The following is a 15,149-nucleotide window of genomic DNA, read 5'->3' as shown; positions in this document are numbered from 1 at the left end:
AATCGGATCTAATACCATATTAAAATTTGGGAATCCATCTTAAGAAATCAAACTTATTAAGAAGAGTTTACAAATTGGTTTATGTTTTGGTCTGTATTCGATGTGGAATTTTATTTTTCAACATATTAAAATTTGGAGATTAATCTTAAAAGGTCAACCTTATTAAGAGGAGTAACTCAAAATTTTATAAGTTGGTCTATGTTTTCAATTAATTCGATGTGAGATATGACCCCGCAAGATAGTAGCTCGTTTGAGTAAACCAATATTGAAATTCTTATACTCCTTTTTTTTTTTTTTAGTATTAATCAGATCGAATTGCTAGTTGAAATTTAATGGGATTTGATATCATGTTAAAATTTGGAGGTCATTATTAAAATGTCAACTTTATTAAGAAAAGTATAGCCCAAACTCTTATAAGTTGTTCTTTGTTTTTATCTTTAATTGATGTTTTATCCCTTAACATATTGATCTTGCTTCATAATAAATCGTAAACTAATTGTATATAGAGTCAAATTTTAACGAGATAGTTACACCATCCGAGTAGAAAAACAAAAGAAGTTAATAACACGGACTACTTTTGTCCTCCTATCAATGTTCATAGATATAGAAGGTGGTTTCAAATGAATATTTGTGCTTGTCTCAAACTGATTGAAACTTTGGATGATGTTAATTAACATGGCACTTGAGTTAAACAAAACATTTAAATCAAGTCTCGTCGTTATCTATTTATGAAAAATTGTGTGTGATGCCTTGTATTAAAAGGGATTTTTCGATTTTGTTTGTGCATTTTTAGTGTTAAAGAAGAAAATGATGATTGAGTCATATAGATGAGAAAATGTTGGAGATAGGACCATAAGCAGTGTAGGACAATCCAAAATATTAAGTTGGGAATGATGTGGCTATTATTAGGACATGACTCTGATCACAATACTAAACTGTTTTCTCTGTATATCAAACAGCAATACAACGACAAACCTACATTCTGCTTTATACAAATTGCTGTACAGAATGTCTGTCCAGTTTCTAAGTGAAAGAAAAAAACACAGGCATTACTCAAAAGATCAGTAAAACTAATCAAAATTAACAAAAAATGGTCCTCTACATTTCCATGTAGAGGGAAATGTAGAAGTCATATATGCATTGCATGCTTGTGGATCATGATCGTGTCTAAAAGCTAAACAGGGGACGGAAGAGGCGAGGGAGAGAAAGACAACTGCGGTCATGTGCACAACCTTGTCCTTCTACCAATGTTTTTGGTACAATACTACTCGTCTAGGTTGTTAAGTTGTATGAAGCCTAATTATTGCAACTTTGTGAAGCTAGTTGTGAATTGACCTTCGCGGTGAGTTAACAGTCGGGTTTGTAACAGGGCAGGAGGGCCCCCCTCATGATGGTGTTGGATTGGAGCCCCGAATCAAAATTTGATCTAAGGACTATTTAGAAATTTGTATTCTTATAAAATTTTATTAAAGAATTGAAATCATTGTATAATTCGATTTTACCTTTATCTTATGAATAGTGAGTCGTCCTTAAGTTTTATAATTATAATCAAAAAAGGGAGAAAGAGAGGTTAGAGAAGATAGGATTGCGATTTTTCCTTGTAAATCTTTTTTTTTTTTTTTATCATAGTGAATGTTTACAACGGCAAGAGATGATGTAATCTCATATTGAAGCGAACTTCTATAAATTTTACGTATTCTTGAGTTTTTATTTTTATTTTTTTTAATTGATTGCTTTCAATGAAATAGAATTATACAACATAAGTAACGTGGCTTGCACGAAGCGCACTTTTAACATTCTCCAACCCCGGCGTCTCTCCATTTCACGCATTCACGGGGTTTGGGGACCACCCAGTAGGTTTCATTTTGCACCAGTTGGGAATTCACAAAATCTAGAACATTTTATAGTTAACCATTTTCCTTTTTAAAAGAATAAATAAATAATAATAATAAAATAATTAAGTAATAATCTTCGTCTTCTATCTTACCAAATATTTATTCCAACTTGCGAGAGTAGTCATCTCTCTTCACTTTCATCTTTTTGTATATTCATTCATACTTCAACCGTCCAACTCTCTAAATTCAATTTATTATATTAACTCCTTTTAAGATTAGCACAAATGTTATTGCAAAGATATACATATTGGGCATAAGCTAAAAACATCGTGTTGTAGAATAAAACAAAGAATTAAATAGGAATATATTTTTATTAGATAAATAAAAAAATTAAGTAAGGCGAGAAAGCACATTTGCTAACATTCATGTTTATAATCAGGTAAATTTCATTAGAACAAATTATACTTTCACTTTATTATTAATCTAATAACTGTATTTCAATTTGTTCGATCAGGTAACTCTACTTCAATATGATTTCAATCGGTTAAACCACAATTTAATTTAATTTAATTTTGACCAAAATCTCGTCTACTTTCACTAATAGTAATCAATGACATCATTATCAATAAATGATGATTATTACGCATATAGAATTGACCATTTTCAATCTCACTTTTGTCCTTATAATGCAAGCATACTAGGATGGTCATTAAATTAATAATTCAAAAATGGTTTGCTTGAAATGTGGTCAATTGCAACGTTACAAGGCGCTGACGTTGCATTAATATCGGATAAATATGTGAAAGTTGAGATTTACTGTCCAATGTTGCTATTTAAATAGTTGTTTAAGTAATAAATTATTGACATGTCATCAATAATGAATACATTATTTCAAATTTACCATCATTGATTTCACTACTAATCAATCAAATTGATACCATATCAATAATTTAGACAACAAAATTTGACAGCAATCTCATCTCAATAGTGTCGCTAGAAATACCAATTCCAAAACTGTAAAAACACACAGGATTTGCTGCTATAAAATGGCCTGCGCTCTAAACATTTGGTAATATCCAAGTCCACCCTTGGAAGCCATGGCCAACCGTAGCGTCTACGCAAAGCTTATGCATAGCCACCCCTATTTCTTTCGACGTCTAAGCTCCGCCTCTTTTTCCTCCATCGCCGCCTCCCCTTCCCCGCTCAATTTCAAAGAAAAAACCGAGCCCACCACCATCGCCGACAAATCCATCGTTAATTTAGATGATTTTAAGGGGCTGTTTTCATCTGTTCCAACCTCGAAGTTGATAAAATCATCGATCAATCTTCACTTGACGGCAATTGAACCCGTGGTTGATATGGGCATGTGGGTTGTGAATTCGAGGCTCATGGAAACACCGTTATTGAGAGAGATAATATTGGGAGTCATTAAAAGTACGGTTTATGAACATTTTTGTGCGGGTAAGGATTTGAAAGAGGTGGGTACTTCTGTGAATAAGCTTTACGATCATGGACTTAAAGCTATGTTGGATTATGGCTTGGAACATGTGAATGATAACGAGTCATGTGATCGGAATTTCAATGAGTTTATGCAAACTATTGAATCAACAAAGTTTCTTCCACCTTCTTCTGTAAGTTGTTTCTTATTCTCTAATCTTATTTTTGGACCATATCAATGAATCTGTCTTAAGAAGCCTTGACGATGCAGGTCAGATTCATTTTTTCATCAAAACTGTGATTTGCACACAATTTTCACGTATGACGCACGGTGAAACTTGGATTTTATGCTCTGATACCACGTTTGGGATGAAAAATTTATGATTACAGGTTAGCTTCGTTGTAGTGAAGATCACAGCAATATGTCCTCTTAGTTTGCTTAGAAGAGTAAGTGATCTACTGAGATGGCAATACAAGGATAAATCCCTTCATCTTCCATGGAAGCTTAAAACCTTTCCAATTTTATCAGATTGCAGCCCTTTTTACCACTCCCCAAATAGGCCAGAGCCCTTGACCCAAGAAGAAGAAAACAATCTCCATTTATCTCACCAAAGATTAACAAAACTTTGCGAGAAATGTGTCGAAACGAATGTTTCCCTGTTAATTGATGCAGAGGATACGTCGCTTCAACCTGCAATTGACTACTTTGGGTACACGGCATCAATCATGTATCACAAAGATGATGAGCCTATAGTATTTGGGACAATTCAGGCTTACTTGAAAGATGCAAAGGAGAGATTGGTTAATGCAAAGAAAGCTGCAGATAAAATGGGAGTGCCAGTTGGGTTTAAATTGGTGAGGGGTGCATATATGTCAAGTGAAAGACAATTGGCTTCTTCTTTGGGTGTCAAGTCCCCAATTCAAGATAGTATTCAAGAAACACATCGGTGTTACAATGATTGTGCAGCTTTTATGCTTCATGAAATTGCCAATGGCTCGGGGTCAATTATTCTTGCAACCCATAATGTGGAATCAGGTAAAGATTTTGAAATAAATATCAATCTAGGTAGTGTTGGGACCTCGACCAACAGGCCATGAGGCTTTCCTAATTTTTTTTCTATTTACATGCCTGAAAGAGCGGCTAAACGATTGGACCACACACAGGCCACTTATTGTTCAAGGTATTAAATGTATCACAACTTCATTGGACAATAGCATTTGTCCGGCCGATCTTTCCATTGGCATCACGTCTTGTTTATAAGATGGTTCCAGTCCAGGAATTCTTCGACAAATCAAGGGACTCACTACCACCTAGACTAGTGATGATAGCATTACTCTAAAGGAAATGCTTTCTTTGTTTATAATGAGACGTCGGGAAATGGTTTTTGACAAGGTTTTTGATGATTTACAGGAAAACTAGCGGCTTCGAAAGCGATTGATCTGGGAATTGCAAAGGACAATCAGAATCTGCAATTTGCACAACTATATGGAATGTCAGAAGCCCTTTCTCTGGGTTTAGTTAATGCAGGTTTTAGAGTTAGCAAGTACTTGCCATTTGGACCTGTTGACCAAATTATACCTTATCTTCTAAGGAGAGCTGAAGAAAATAGAGGCCTATTATCAGCTTCATCACTTGACAGACATCTCATGAAGTAAATATCTTTATGTATATTGAGCAATTTTCAATTTTACAGGACTAAATGTGTGTTAATTCATTGATTATTTGCTATGCAGGAAGGAATTAATGAGGAGATTAACATCATCGATTACATGACATTTTCGGAAAGCTGGATTTTGTTTGAGCAACAATCGAATTTCATCATATTATAGTACTCATATAGGAGGAGGAAAGAATCGACCTAGCTTATGATCAATATAATTGTACAAAGGTTGAAACGAAAAGAAAAATCTGTCAAATGCTATTAAGATTCTTGTACCTATCAAATGAAGCATTGTATATCGGTGTACAAGACTTTTCCGTATTCGAGAAGACCCTATCGAGTTTACAGATGGATCGACTATGGTGCCATATCTATCAGACTGCGAAGTATAAGACAATTTACTTGCATGTGATTCATCACAGAGAACACACCAAAGGAAAAAAGTAAAAAAATAAAAATAAATAATAAATCAATCAATCTTTTAAGATTTGCCTAAAATTTAGAGCTCCATAATTTACACGATAATATTATTTTTCCATCAATTATTTGACCATACTATTTTTTAAATCAGCGAATGAATTGGAAGAGAACAGGACAAGATTTTAAAACCATTCTCCATACAAACTCAACACCTTCCATAGATTTATTCAACAATTTTAAATCTGCTGTCAGTTACTGTGACGCTTAACACCCGTCTATAATGCATTAAAGTATGTTGTTTATGGTTAAAAAAAAGAATAAATTAATTGTTAATTGTAAATAGTATATCGTAACTGTTACATGGATGAGTGTTAGATAACATTATTTTCTTTTATGACTGCAAAATAATTTTTTACGATAAATTAAATAATAATTAAATTACCTCGAAACAGTATTCACAAAAGTAAACTAAAACTTTTGTTCGAATCATGAGCTACCACCATGGAGGTACCGATGGCAATGGGAGGTGAAGGCCATTACCATTCTGGGTCGTTGGGATTTTTGGAAAGAAGGATGGGAAAAAAATCAAATTTACACCATGTTTAATTAATTCATTAATTTTATATTATTATCTTTTAAATATGATTTTACTGTTTTCTTGACCTGGTCAAGATATGTGCTTTATTTATTCTTTTTATCGATGTGTGATTTGAACAATTATGAACGTTTTTTAAAGTATCTGATTTGAAAGTTTATGAGCTAACTAATTTTTTGAATAGTTTTAGTAATGATGTTTAAAACAGTTCAAGCGTCCAACTTATGTTCTGATGTTTATTATCTACCGATTCTAAAAGTTTCTAAAAGAAAAAAAAAATTGTATACATGCCCTTCAGAAAAATTTTCAATTCATAATTTCTTGTATGAAATTTTTATACTCATAATTGATATTTTACTTATAGATAATTTTTTACATATAAGTTAAAATTTAACTTAAAAAGTTAAATAAAGTTAAATACCTAATTTAAATTTTAAGTTAGCATTTTTTACATAAGTAAACTTTACAATTAAAAATTAATTTTATAATTTTCAAATGAATTTTTTGCTTATAAATAACTTCAATATATATATATATAGTATTTTTTTTTTACAAATAATTAAAAAAAAATTAACATAAAAGTGATTATTTCTCTTACAAGTAGTATTTATTATAATCATTTTAAATTATAATATAATTTTTTTGTTTATAAATAATTTTTTTAGCTAAAATATTTTTATTTACAAGTTAATTTTGAATATATATATACTAGTTGAAATTATTATTTTATAGAGCATAAAATTAGAATAGAATATAATAAACGGTCGAAATTCGTCAATTCGATAAATTGAAAGAACCAGTCAAAATTACAAAACCACCCAAAATTAGTGCCCAAAATACTTGCAAGCACCGATTTTTTTAACCCCTTATGAACAGTGCAATCCAAAATCGATCAAAATTGGTGTAAAAATACTCCCGAGTGGGCCCTAAAGCATCAATGTCACACTCGAAACTGTGCTACCTTCAATTATGGCGTTTCATATGACAATACGTAAACTACTTTATGAGTAATTCCAACGAACCAGGAATCCAGAGGAGAAACGAAGCGTGTGCGCACACGGAGAGTTAAAAGTTTGGCCATTGCTAAACCAAGAAGAATCCTATCAAAATCAAACATCGCATCATATTGGTGGGTATCAGCATCAGAAGCATGAAAACAAAGATTCCACTAACTACGTTTCAGTTGATCATTGCGTGCCACTAATAAATTTATTCATAGTTTAAGTGATATTCAAGTTTCAATGGCGACTACCGGTAGTTTTCACTATGAACAAGATTACTCACCAATAATTGATATATCATCTTAAAAGTAGGAACACAAATCTCATTTAAGAGGATGTATCACTTAAAAGACTCATAGAAGGGTGTCAATATTATTCAATCCAATGAACCTGGAAATAGGGTTGCAACAAATAAAATTCAACACATAAGCCAGCTTTAAAAGATTTCAAGAAAACGAAATTCAGCTTCTAAATCACAATTGGAGAAGCCATTTCTAGTGGGCATAAAAAATCACACCAAAAGGAGATTAAAAGATTCCATAGAGGTGGGGGGAGTCATCCATCACTAAAACCTAATATATGAACGGATCATTTGAATGGAGACAAGTTCAAAAGGTCTATTCTGCTAAACTTACTGGTTGTGACACAAGAAAGATGAAAGAATAAGAAGCTTCTTGCCAGAATACAACATTAAAACCATGTACTCAGTGGTACGGCCCGTTTTACTTCTTGTAGAAGAGTTTCTTTAACCCAAAACTACTTTAGATCAACTCTCTCTAAAACCTCTTCTAACAGACAACATTTTCAAAAAGCTATCCAAACATATTAAAAAGCATCTTCTTAATCTCAGAAGCTTTGACTTTTCAAAAATCTTATCAAATGGGACCTACATATCGTACTAAATATTGAACATAGTCAAGGCAACTGGATTCGAGTACATAACTAAAAAAATGTCAGGCAATTTCTGTATAATAAGAACGTCAATATAATACAAGGACAGACTGAAGCCTCCTGGTTTTAATGCAAATCATTATGAATATGTAAATTTACTGGTTCCAAGTACCGTAAAAGAACAAATTCATTGTATCATTCTTGGAGAAAGGAGAAGAAATTACCATCTCTTGTTTTACTATATAATGGGTTACAATGCACATGGTACGAGCAACTAACTCTTCAAGTTCCATTTCATGATATTAAAAGCACAATTTAATAAGAACCAAGAGTGGCTACTACTTATGAGATCAGTATTCGTGGCATACCAGTAAACAGAACAAATCAACTAAAAGCTAGCTTTAAATGATAGAAGATATTTGTACATGCAAAAATAAACAAATCAAGTCTCAAATCATCAGATTGCCCATTATAGGACCTTTGGAAGTATAAAAATAGTTCCCACTCTAGATTAAAACAATATTCTTAGCTTATAGTGAACAAAACTCCCTTCTTTTGAATATTATACACTCATGAGGATGTTACACAAATCCATGAATAAAAACTAGAAGGGAACATACCATTAGCTTAGAGTTTGATAGCCTAGAGGACCTTGCATTCCGTCTTGTCCAGTATCATTTCTACCCATCAGAGAAGGAATCCAAGGAAAGAGCTTCCCAAGTTCCTTCTTTAGTATGCGACCTGTCTGTCTCTCATTTATTCCAAACTTGGCTCTTTCTATGGCTTCCATTATATCTTCTCTCGCAACACATTCGGCCCCTGTTGAAATCAATAAAGCATAAAATTATAAATGTACAACCTTTCATAATGTCATAACAACATTCACTATGAAATATATAGAGAAAATATGCAGATGCGTATTGAGATTAAAAGAGGGCCACCTTATCTAATGTCCAGTTTCAGTACAAATCACTTTTCTCCTTGAGAAGGCATAAATCTGATGTTCAGCAGTCTCACTGACAATATTGATGGGACTGGACCCACATTCCCATCGTCAGATACCATTCTTGAAATAGAAATTACCATCATAGCTTTAAAATGAGAAACTAGGGGTCAGCCCATTCTTCCATTTATTTGGGTTTTTAATTATATTTCCCCAAACATATTTTCCTCCGTGTTGGGGGGACCTAAGGGGTCACGGGTTCTTGCTCCCTAGGAAATGCCATTGCCGTCCATTTAAGTGATTATTGGAAAAGATGCAATATGTCGAAGTCCAATTTACATCAAATTATGTTCTCTCTATCTAGACAGAATGACAGATAGAAATCAGTTTTATGTAAACCTAGGGTGTGTTTGATACATAATATTGAACTGGATAGGACAAGACCATACTATAAACAAGATTTTAGCATCTTTTCCTCCTATAATATTGTACAATGGACAACACATCATACCAAACATCCCAATAGTGAATAAAAGAATATCTTTTGGAATGTGAACCTGGGAAAATTTGACAGCACAATACAATTTAATCTAACCTCTTCGAGCAGCAAGAAGTGCAGCCTCATTGACTATGTTCGCCAGATCAGCCCCTGTAAGGCCTTGAGTCAGAGATGCAACTAGGTTGCAAACAAGATTTGTGTCCTCCTCAAGTGGAACTCCTCGGAAATGTATAGCCAAAATCTTTCTTCTTCCCTCTTCATCTGGTTCTCCCACATATACTTTCCTTGAGAATCGACCAGGCCGACATAGAGCTGGATCCAAGGCGTCTGGTCTATTCGTTGCAGCAATGACAACAACATCAATGTCTGATTCGAAGCCGTCCATTTCTGTGAGCAACTAGAAAGAAAACAATAATCATAAGGTCCAGTAATCATGAAACTATTGATAAAAATTACGTTGGTTTATGTGCAAACACACTTCCAACTCACATAATTGGAATTTGAGTATTGATGTGTGAAAGAATTCATGACATGGACAAGCCCATGTAAGAAAATCCTTATCAAAGCATTATCATTTTCCTTCTTACCGTTATTATTGGAATTATTATGCTAATTGCTTTTATGGGGTTACTGCAAATGAGTTTCTCCCAATATTTTCCCCTAATTGAAAGAGTTTGAAGTTGGTTTAACACGAGCAAGGACATTATGGGGATTACTGCAAATGAGTTTCTCCAGATATTTTCCTACTGCAATTAACCATTATTTTAAGCTTCTTTTACTTCCCATTTCATCATTTTTTTGATCTCCAATCATCAGTAGATGTATTCATTTTTTATACCTTAAAATGTCAACATGCTTTTGACGCCTTTCATTCTCATTACCATAATTATGCACGTCTTAAAACAAAACTAGAAAACATAGTATCAAGCATCATGAATATGTTTGTCTGCGAATGTGACTAATCTGTATGTAGTTAATTTCATAATTCCAGAGAGAGAAAGCATTTGCAACTAAACTTAAACTTAGCAATAAAAAGCATAACATTTTGATTTAACACATAATAGAGAAATGATGTGATATGCTTCTCAACTGAAAATTGAAAATACCTGATTCAGTGTTTGATCTCTCTCATCATTGAAACTCCTACCACGCTTTCCGCCAACAGCATCAAGCTCATCAATAAAAATAATCGATGGTGCATTCTTCCTCGCAACACTGAATAGGTCTCTTATGCGAGCAGCTCCCCTTCCAACAAATAACTCTACAAATTCACTGGCGGAAACTGAAAAAAATGGTACACCAGCTTCCCCGGCCACTGCACGGGCTAGTAATGTTTTTCCAGTTCCTGGAGGACCTACAAGCAGCACGCCTCTAGGTAACTTGGCACCCAGCTTATTGTAATTAATAGATCCTTGAAGGCAACACACTATCTACAAAGAAGAAAATTACATGAGTGGTACTCAAATAAGAGCTATATTCTTATGTGCTCTGACAAGTAAACAATTAAGAGAGAAGTAAATCCCTGATTTTGTTTAACTGTGAAGCGTGAAGTAGTTGTCCCATATAACATACATACTATACATACCCACATAGGACACAAATTTTCCTCCCTTTGCAGGAGACATGTGAATCCAAACAATGGTCGACATATGAATTTTGAAAATTATACCAAACAAATTTTCCATTTAAGCACCCATTCTTAATGACCAACAAAGAGTTCTTTTCTCAATTTAGTTTGAAATGTATATAAGTCAATAACAAAAGCACACTACACATGCTTGAACACTAAACTTTGAAAAACTGATATAGTTTCCTTCAATTTATAAATCATGAGGTTTTAAAGCTTCCTTCCTAAATGTATGAAGGTAATTTTCCTTTTTTTTTTCTTTTTTTTTTTTTTTGGGGGGGGGGGGGGGGGGGGGGGGTTGGGGGGGATGCCATTTACTCGTGGCACACAAAAATCAGGGCTCAATTTTCAATCCCTTTTTCTATTATATTCGGAATAGTTTCTCTATTCTGCAGTCAGATCAAATTTATATAGCTTAGGAGATGCAAACAATAAACTATCCCATCTTAAAGATAGACTACAGAAATTATAAAGTGGAGAACAAATAGATATTTTCAGGCACACGTATAGGGTTTAGAGTTTTTTTTTTTTTTTTTTTTTTTTTTTTTTTTTTTGGGGGGGGGGGGGGGGGGGGGGGGGTTGGGGGGGATGCCATTTACTCGTGGCACACAAAAATCAGGGCTCAATTTTCAATCCCTTTTTCTATTATATTCGGAATAGTTTCTCTATTCTGCAGTCAGATCAAATTTATATAGCTTAGGAGATGCAAACAATAAACTATCCCATCTTAAAGATAGACTACAGAAATTATAAAGTGGAGAACAAATAGATATTTTCAGGCACACGTATGATACACAGACCACAAAAACGTATAAAACTTATAAAGAGGTAATTGACTAATAACAAACGGATTGAAGGAGTGACAGTTCAACCTGGATTACAACCTGGCAAAGTGGGGGCCCATGTGTATGAATAAAGAAATTCTATTTGATATACCAATTTCATTACATTAAAAATGTATAAATCTTGCTCTACTATATATATACACACACACTAAATTATAAAGTTCATCAAATATAACAGAGAAGCTAATTTTTGCTTAGAGCAACATATGGTTGCATTATTGTAGATAACTGAATTTGTTAACTAAAAAAGGGTTGTCACTCTAATGAAATCTGATTCTTGCACAATTCACAATTTACAATTTTCTTCTGATACGAAAATATTTTATGGTAATGAAACTAGAACAATTATTTAGAGATGTGATTTTGTAAGAAGATAGCTCACCTCCATAAGCTCCACTTTTGCAGCATCAACACCATCCACATCATCAAAGCAAACCAACTGATTGCTGGGTTTTCGTTTTCTGGCTGGACTATTGGCAGCAGAAAGTTGACGGTAAAGAAGCCACATTAAAGGAGTCAAAGGGATCCATAAAGAGAGCACCGTAATCAACATATTCCTCATAGACATTAAAACTGATTGAGGTGCTGAGCCATACGCAGTCCCCTTTTCCCTCATGAGACAAAGAAGATAGCCCTCATCGTGATCAATCTTTCTTGTTGAGAACTCCCAAGCAGGGGCCGAAGTTTTAGATTTTTTCAATTGTCCTAGCAAATTTCTTCTCTCTTGGTTTTGGTGAGCAATGACATTGATTGCATCACTCTCAAATCCAGTCTCACTATAAGGAGTTGATTTATCGTCCACTGTTTGAGCATCTTTAGCATGCCACAGGTTTGTATTATAATATATACGACGAGTACCCTCCTCAAACAAAACCTTTGTCACATTCCCACTTTGAAGGCTCGTTATGAGATCTGAATATGGAACAGCTTTTGGAGTCGGCATTGCAGTTAATTTGAGAAACAGAAAGCAAAGCCCTAGTACTACAGATACAGAGGTAGATAGAGTCAAAATTTTAACATTCTTGCGAAGGAATGTTCTGAGGCCATTTAACACCGACCTGATTGAAACCCTTTTCAGTCTTCTTGACAATAATCGTAACCTTGGGCGCAATCTCAATGAGAACTTCTTTCTTATCTCATTATTTTCTCCTTTTACCGGATGGGTATCTACATTTCTGTTCTCATTGGCCACTGACCTAATATTTTTACCACATAAAAACCTTTGGTGAGAAATACAACTATAATTCAGCCCCGATAAAGGCTTAGATATCGAACTAAAGCAGTTCTTGGGCAATGAACAAGATAGAGCTCTATGTCTCTCCAGTAACTTTAAATTTCCAACATAAAGTTTACATTTTTTTTGGGCAATCAAAAATCCAACTGTGGAAGCAAGAGGAAAAGACGCCATGTTTCTATAAACAGTTCCAAAAATTCTCCATAAAACCCCCAAAAGGTGAAAACCCGATGCAAGATTCTCCTCAAGAATTCACTCACAGAAAGTGTAACTCAAATGTCAAATTCACTGGCTTTAAGAGTGCACAAGATAAAAATATTACCTGAACAAAAAAAATAGGGAATCCCCGGGATTTAAGAGCTTGACCGCGTAGCTTGAAAAGAAGGTATTTTCAGGTCATCTTTTGAAGGGGCTAGATAAGAGCAATTGTGGGTTTTTCAGGAGATTGTCTATTATACTGTCAAGGCCATTGATATTTTTTCCGGGGTGAAAATGAAAGTTATGCATTGTCTGGGGCAAAAATCCTAGTATTTTATAACATTGGGCCTTTGTCTTGAACAGAGTATGGGCTATTGGGCTAGGATAAATCTTCAAGTACATAATTTTTTGTACATAAAGGTGTCCTTCACTAACATAATGTGGGATCTATCATAATAAAATATTCAAGTGGACTTCACTCCATGTGATTGAAAGACATCTTAATGTACAAAAAATTATGTACATCAAGCAAGGCCCATTGGGCTAATAGTTATTTATGGGATGGATTCTTTATAGAGATATATAATGGAAATTATGCAAATTAAGAAAGAGGAAATTACACACTGTCAAGGCTTTTAAGTTCACTGTGTATAAATCATGGGCCTAACTTTTCTAGTCAAATATCCGATATTAGATTTAAAAAAATACTTATTTAAAATAAGCGCGGTTCCGTTGTTAACGTGCTTCAAATCTAATATTTCTTCCTTCTCTATCAAACAAGAGAAACTGCCCCCAAACCTCTCCCCACGATCAATGATAAACCACTCCAGCAGTTACCAACCTCATGAATATCTCCGGTTAGTTTTCCCGCTCCGACCTATCAAAAAACTAATCTTCGTCACATACCAAAGCGAATTGAGTATATTCTTCCTCTACCCCATCACTTTATCAAAAAAACTTCCCATTTTATAGTCAACAAAAAAAATGACTAAACTCAAGACAATAAACATCCATGTCACGCCAAAAAGGAGAGGAAAGAGGAAGTATGAGGAAAGCCCAATGAAATCCCATAAGAAAAAGTATGCAGCGTCGTCTGTGACCTTGGGAAAAGTCCAATCGAACATGGTATGTTGATTTTTATATTCTATTAATACATTAAGTGACGGGTATTGATTGAATAATCGTTAGGTAACATGTATTGAAGATCTGTGACCTTGAAATTCGTTGAATTCGTTCCGTCGTTGGAATGGGGTAGGGTTTGCCATTTTGAACGTAGAATGTTTGTTCATTTGATTTTTCGTTTTCGATGTTACGAATAATCTGGTGTCTATTCACGAATAAGCATATATTGGGAATTTATGACGTAAATGCATATGGATATGGTTGCATGTGACCTTACTGTAATGGGGATTGGGCTGTGAATGTGATCTTAATATGTGAATGAGACTGAAGTTTGTTGTGAATATGTGACTTAAGTGAAAAGACTTTGTATGCCTGTGACCCGACTGTTAACATGGTTGATGATGTGTTTTTAGCCATACGATGTCCATGTGTGACCATTTCACCTATATGTGACCAAGTATTCTCAATGCAAAGACACTCATATGTACATCTATTGCTTTCCATCACAGTTGTGACTATAATGGTTGAAGACCAAACCAAAGTTAAAAACAAATGAAAAATATATGTTTGGGTTCTCATGTTTAATAACTGACATTTGGGAAGAGTGTCATCAGCTTGATGTTGCGTGATCTCTGCTTCATAGGACATTTGGTTCACGATAGGGTATGAAATGGGTCCCAAGATCACTTGAAAATTTATGTAAAAGTTGTTACTTATAATTCTTAACAGGGTTTCATCTAACTGTGACCTTAATTTGTGAATGTGACTGAAATCTGTTGAGAATATGTTGTCTGAATGAAAAGACTTTGTATGCCTGTGAGCTGGCTCTTAACATGGTTGA

At 34.2% G+C, this 15,149-nt stretch overlaps 2 protein-coding genes across 3 annotated transcripts; one reads left to right on the top strand and one right to left on the bottom strand.

Annotated features, from left to right (window-relative positions):
- The first annotated feature begins 2,884 nt into the window (after positions 1-2,884).
- Positions 2,885-5,282, top strand: LOC111367908 (proline dehydrogenase 2, mitochondrial-like). Its single transcript, XM_022989020.1, has 4 exons — positions 2,885-3,466; positions 3,663-4,308; positions 4,684-4,924; positions 5,007-5,282. Exons 1-4 carry the CDS (start codon positions 2,933-2,935, stop codon positions 5,044-5,046), a joined length of 1,461 nt encoding a protein of 486 aa, XP_022844788.1. The 5' UTR covers positions 2,885-2,932; the 3' UTR covers positions 5,047-5,282.
- Positions 5,283-6,705: 1,423 nt separating this feature from the next.
- On the bottom strand, positions 6,706-13,475 carry LOC111367906 (probable inactive ATP-dependent zinc metalloprotease FTSHI 3, chloroplastic). Of its 2 annotated transcripts, XM_022989019.1 has the most exons (5): positions 12,137-13,475; positions 10,389-10,712; positions 9,379-9,679; positions 8,461-8,659; positions 6,706-7,048 (listed from the first exon to the last, which is right to left on the bottom strand). In XM_022989019.1, exons 1-4 carry the CDS (start codon positions 13,160-13,162, stop codon positions 8,463-8,465), a joined length of 1,848 nt encoding a protein of 615 aa, XP_022844787.1. In that variant the 5' UTR covers positions 13,163-13,475; the 3' UTR covers positions 6,706-7,048; positions 8,461-8,462. The 2 variants fall into 2 exon arrangements, with proteins under 2 accessions (XP_022844787.1, XP_022844786.1); XM_022989018.1 differs by lacking the exon at positions 6,706-7,048 and having other exon boundaries at positions 8,225-8,659.
- Positions 13,476-15,149: the final 1,674 nt, after the last annotated feature.

This window comes from Olea europaea, chromosome 18 (genome assembly GCF_002742605.1).
Source record: "Olea europaea var. sylvestris chromosome 18, O_europaea_v1, whole genome shotgun sequence".
NCBI lineage: Eukaryota > Viridiplantae > Streptophyta > Magnoliopsida > Lamiales > Oleaceae > Olea > Olea europaea.
Note: the sequence above shows the minus strand (reverse complement) of the source record. Positions and strands in the feature narration are given on the sequence as shown.